The sequence below is a fragment of the Juglans regia genome, unplaced genomic scaffold (assembly GCF_001411555.2).
Source record: "Juglans regia cultivar Chandler unplaced genomic scaffold, Walnut 2.0 Scaffold_224, whole genome shotgun sequence".
NCBI lineage: Eukaryota > Viridiplantae > Streptophyta > Magnoliopsida > Fagales > Juglandaceae > Juglans > Juglans regia.
Genome location: NW_023353517.1, coordinates 25,266 through 26,624, shown reverse-complemented (window position 1 = coordinate 26,624; position 1,359 = coordinate 25,266). Strand labels below are relative to the sequence as shown.

The 1,359-nt window shown below is 38.9% G+C and overlaps 1 protein-coding gene across 1 annotated transcript; it reads right to left on the bottom strand.

The window, feature by feature from the left end:
* Window positions 1-601: 601 nt before the first annotated feature.
* On the bottom strand, window positions 602-1,359 carry LOC118345310 (DNA topoisomerase 1-like). The gene is made up of 3 exons (XM_035686964.1): window positions 1,256-1,359; window positions 787-1,091; window positions 602-689 (listed from the first exon to the last, which is right to left on the bottom strand). Exons 1-3 carry the CDS (start codon window positions 1,357-1,359, stop codon window positions 670-672), a joined length of 429 nt encoding a protein of 142 aa, XP_035542857.1. The 3' UTR covers window positions 602-669.

The following is a 1,359-nucleotide window of genomic DNA, read 5'->3' as shown; positions in this document are numbered from 1 at the left end:
TGTCTTAGAAGGTGCTCTCCCTGAGGACCATAAGCTCGATAGTCCTTTCCAGCCGGGTAAAAGTCCTGAGGAGTCTCTTCTCTTGGTAGAGTTGCCATGTCTCTGTATACAAGACGCTGATGATCCCTTTCATAAGATGGCAACTGAAATCTAATAGAATCACTATTTGTATAAGGATCCCTAGCAAGTGTTTCCTTCTGATAACGGGGCCACACTTCTCTTACTCTTTCATGAACTTTCCTGTCACCAACTCTAGCGACTTGAGGAAAGTAGACAGGCAACACAGTTGAATGAACTTCAGCCGGTCGAAAAAGCTTTTCAAGATTCCTAGCCTGAATGGAAAAATTACAAAAATACAACGATCCCAAACTACCGGAGAAAAAAAAAAGTGAATCTTATTTGCTTAACAGTAAGTTCTGTTTTGAATTTGTGCTTTTCATTATAATTTTCCTTGATTGCCTTCTTAAAAACACCCTCAGGTAGTGGAAGACAATCTTTCTCAATAGTGAACCGCACCTGAAAATTGATAACTCATCAGTATCCAGATCTGCCAAGATAGATGAATAAAATTACAATAATTAGATACAAAACTCAAGCTCCAAGAAAATCTGACCCAAACAGGGAATGCCCCACCTTGGCTCAAGTTTAATGCCACCAGAAGAGGCCGCCTTATAAATCCCATAAAGAAGCTTCAAATCAAAATCATAGAGAAAAAGTTTAATCCCAGGTTTATCATGACATCCTTTTTACTTGTTGTAACACCCATTACACGATAGCTAAAACAACCTGGCTTAGTCTTTGCATTGCACATGAATATCAAACCGCCGAGTTTTTCTTTATTCTTCTCATCACATTGGATCTTCTTAGTGCCATCATGTTTTTCTTTGTTCTTTTGACTCTCAGTACTACCGTCTGACATACGATGCCTTCCTTCGTTTCTCTCTTTTTGTTTGTGATTTTCCAACTCAATGATCTTCTTCTCTTGGTCATTTTCAGGCTGATGGCTCTTCACCTTATGCTCTTCATCATTGACGTTCTTCTCACTGCCTTCTTCTCTAGAATTTAGCTTTTTAACCTCTCCTCCACCATTGCTGCTATGTTACCCTTCAATACACGCTTATATTCTCTCTCTGTTTCCACTGAGCCTGTCGACCACCTTTATCTTTTCTGGAGTTCAAAAATTTACTACCATGAGGCATCTTTGCAATTTTTGATTCAGCCTTTAATGATTTCGGGGTTTTCTTTTTTTGATGACTCTGGTCCAGTAGATGCCTCTGTTTCCTTCTTTTTATAATCTTGTTTCATAGGTGCCTCGACAGGAGAGTCTGATTTGTTTTTGTTATCTTTTTGTTCCTTCAT

Bases quoted from the DNA above. Each gene is read 5' to 3' on its own strand.
- LOC118345310 (XM_035686964.1), bottom strand. From the start codon at position 1,359: ATGAAGGAACAAAAAGATAACAAAAACAAATCAGACTCTCCTGTCGAG. The intron at 1,092-1,255 runs GTCATCAAAAAA...GTAACATAGCAG, and splicing joins GAGGCATCTACTGGACCAGA to CAATGGTGGAGGAGAGGTTA. The intron at 690-786 runs GTTGTTTTAGCT...TTTGATTTGAAG, and splicing joins CAATGCAAAGACTAAGCCAG to CTTCTTTATGGGATTTATAA.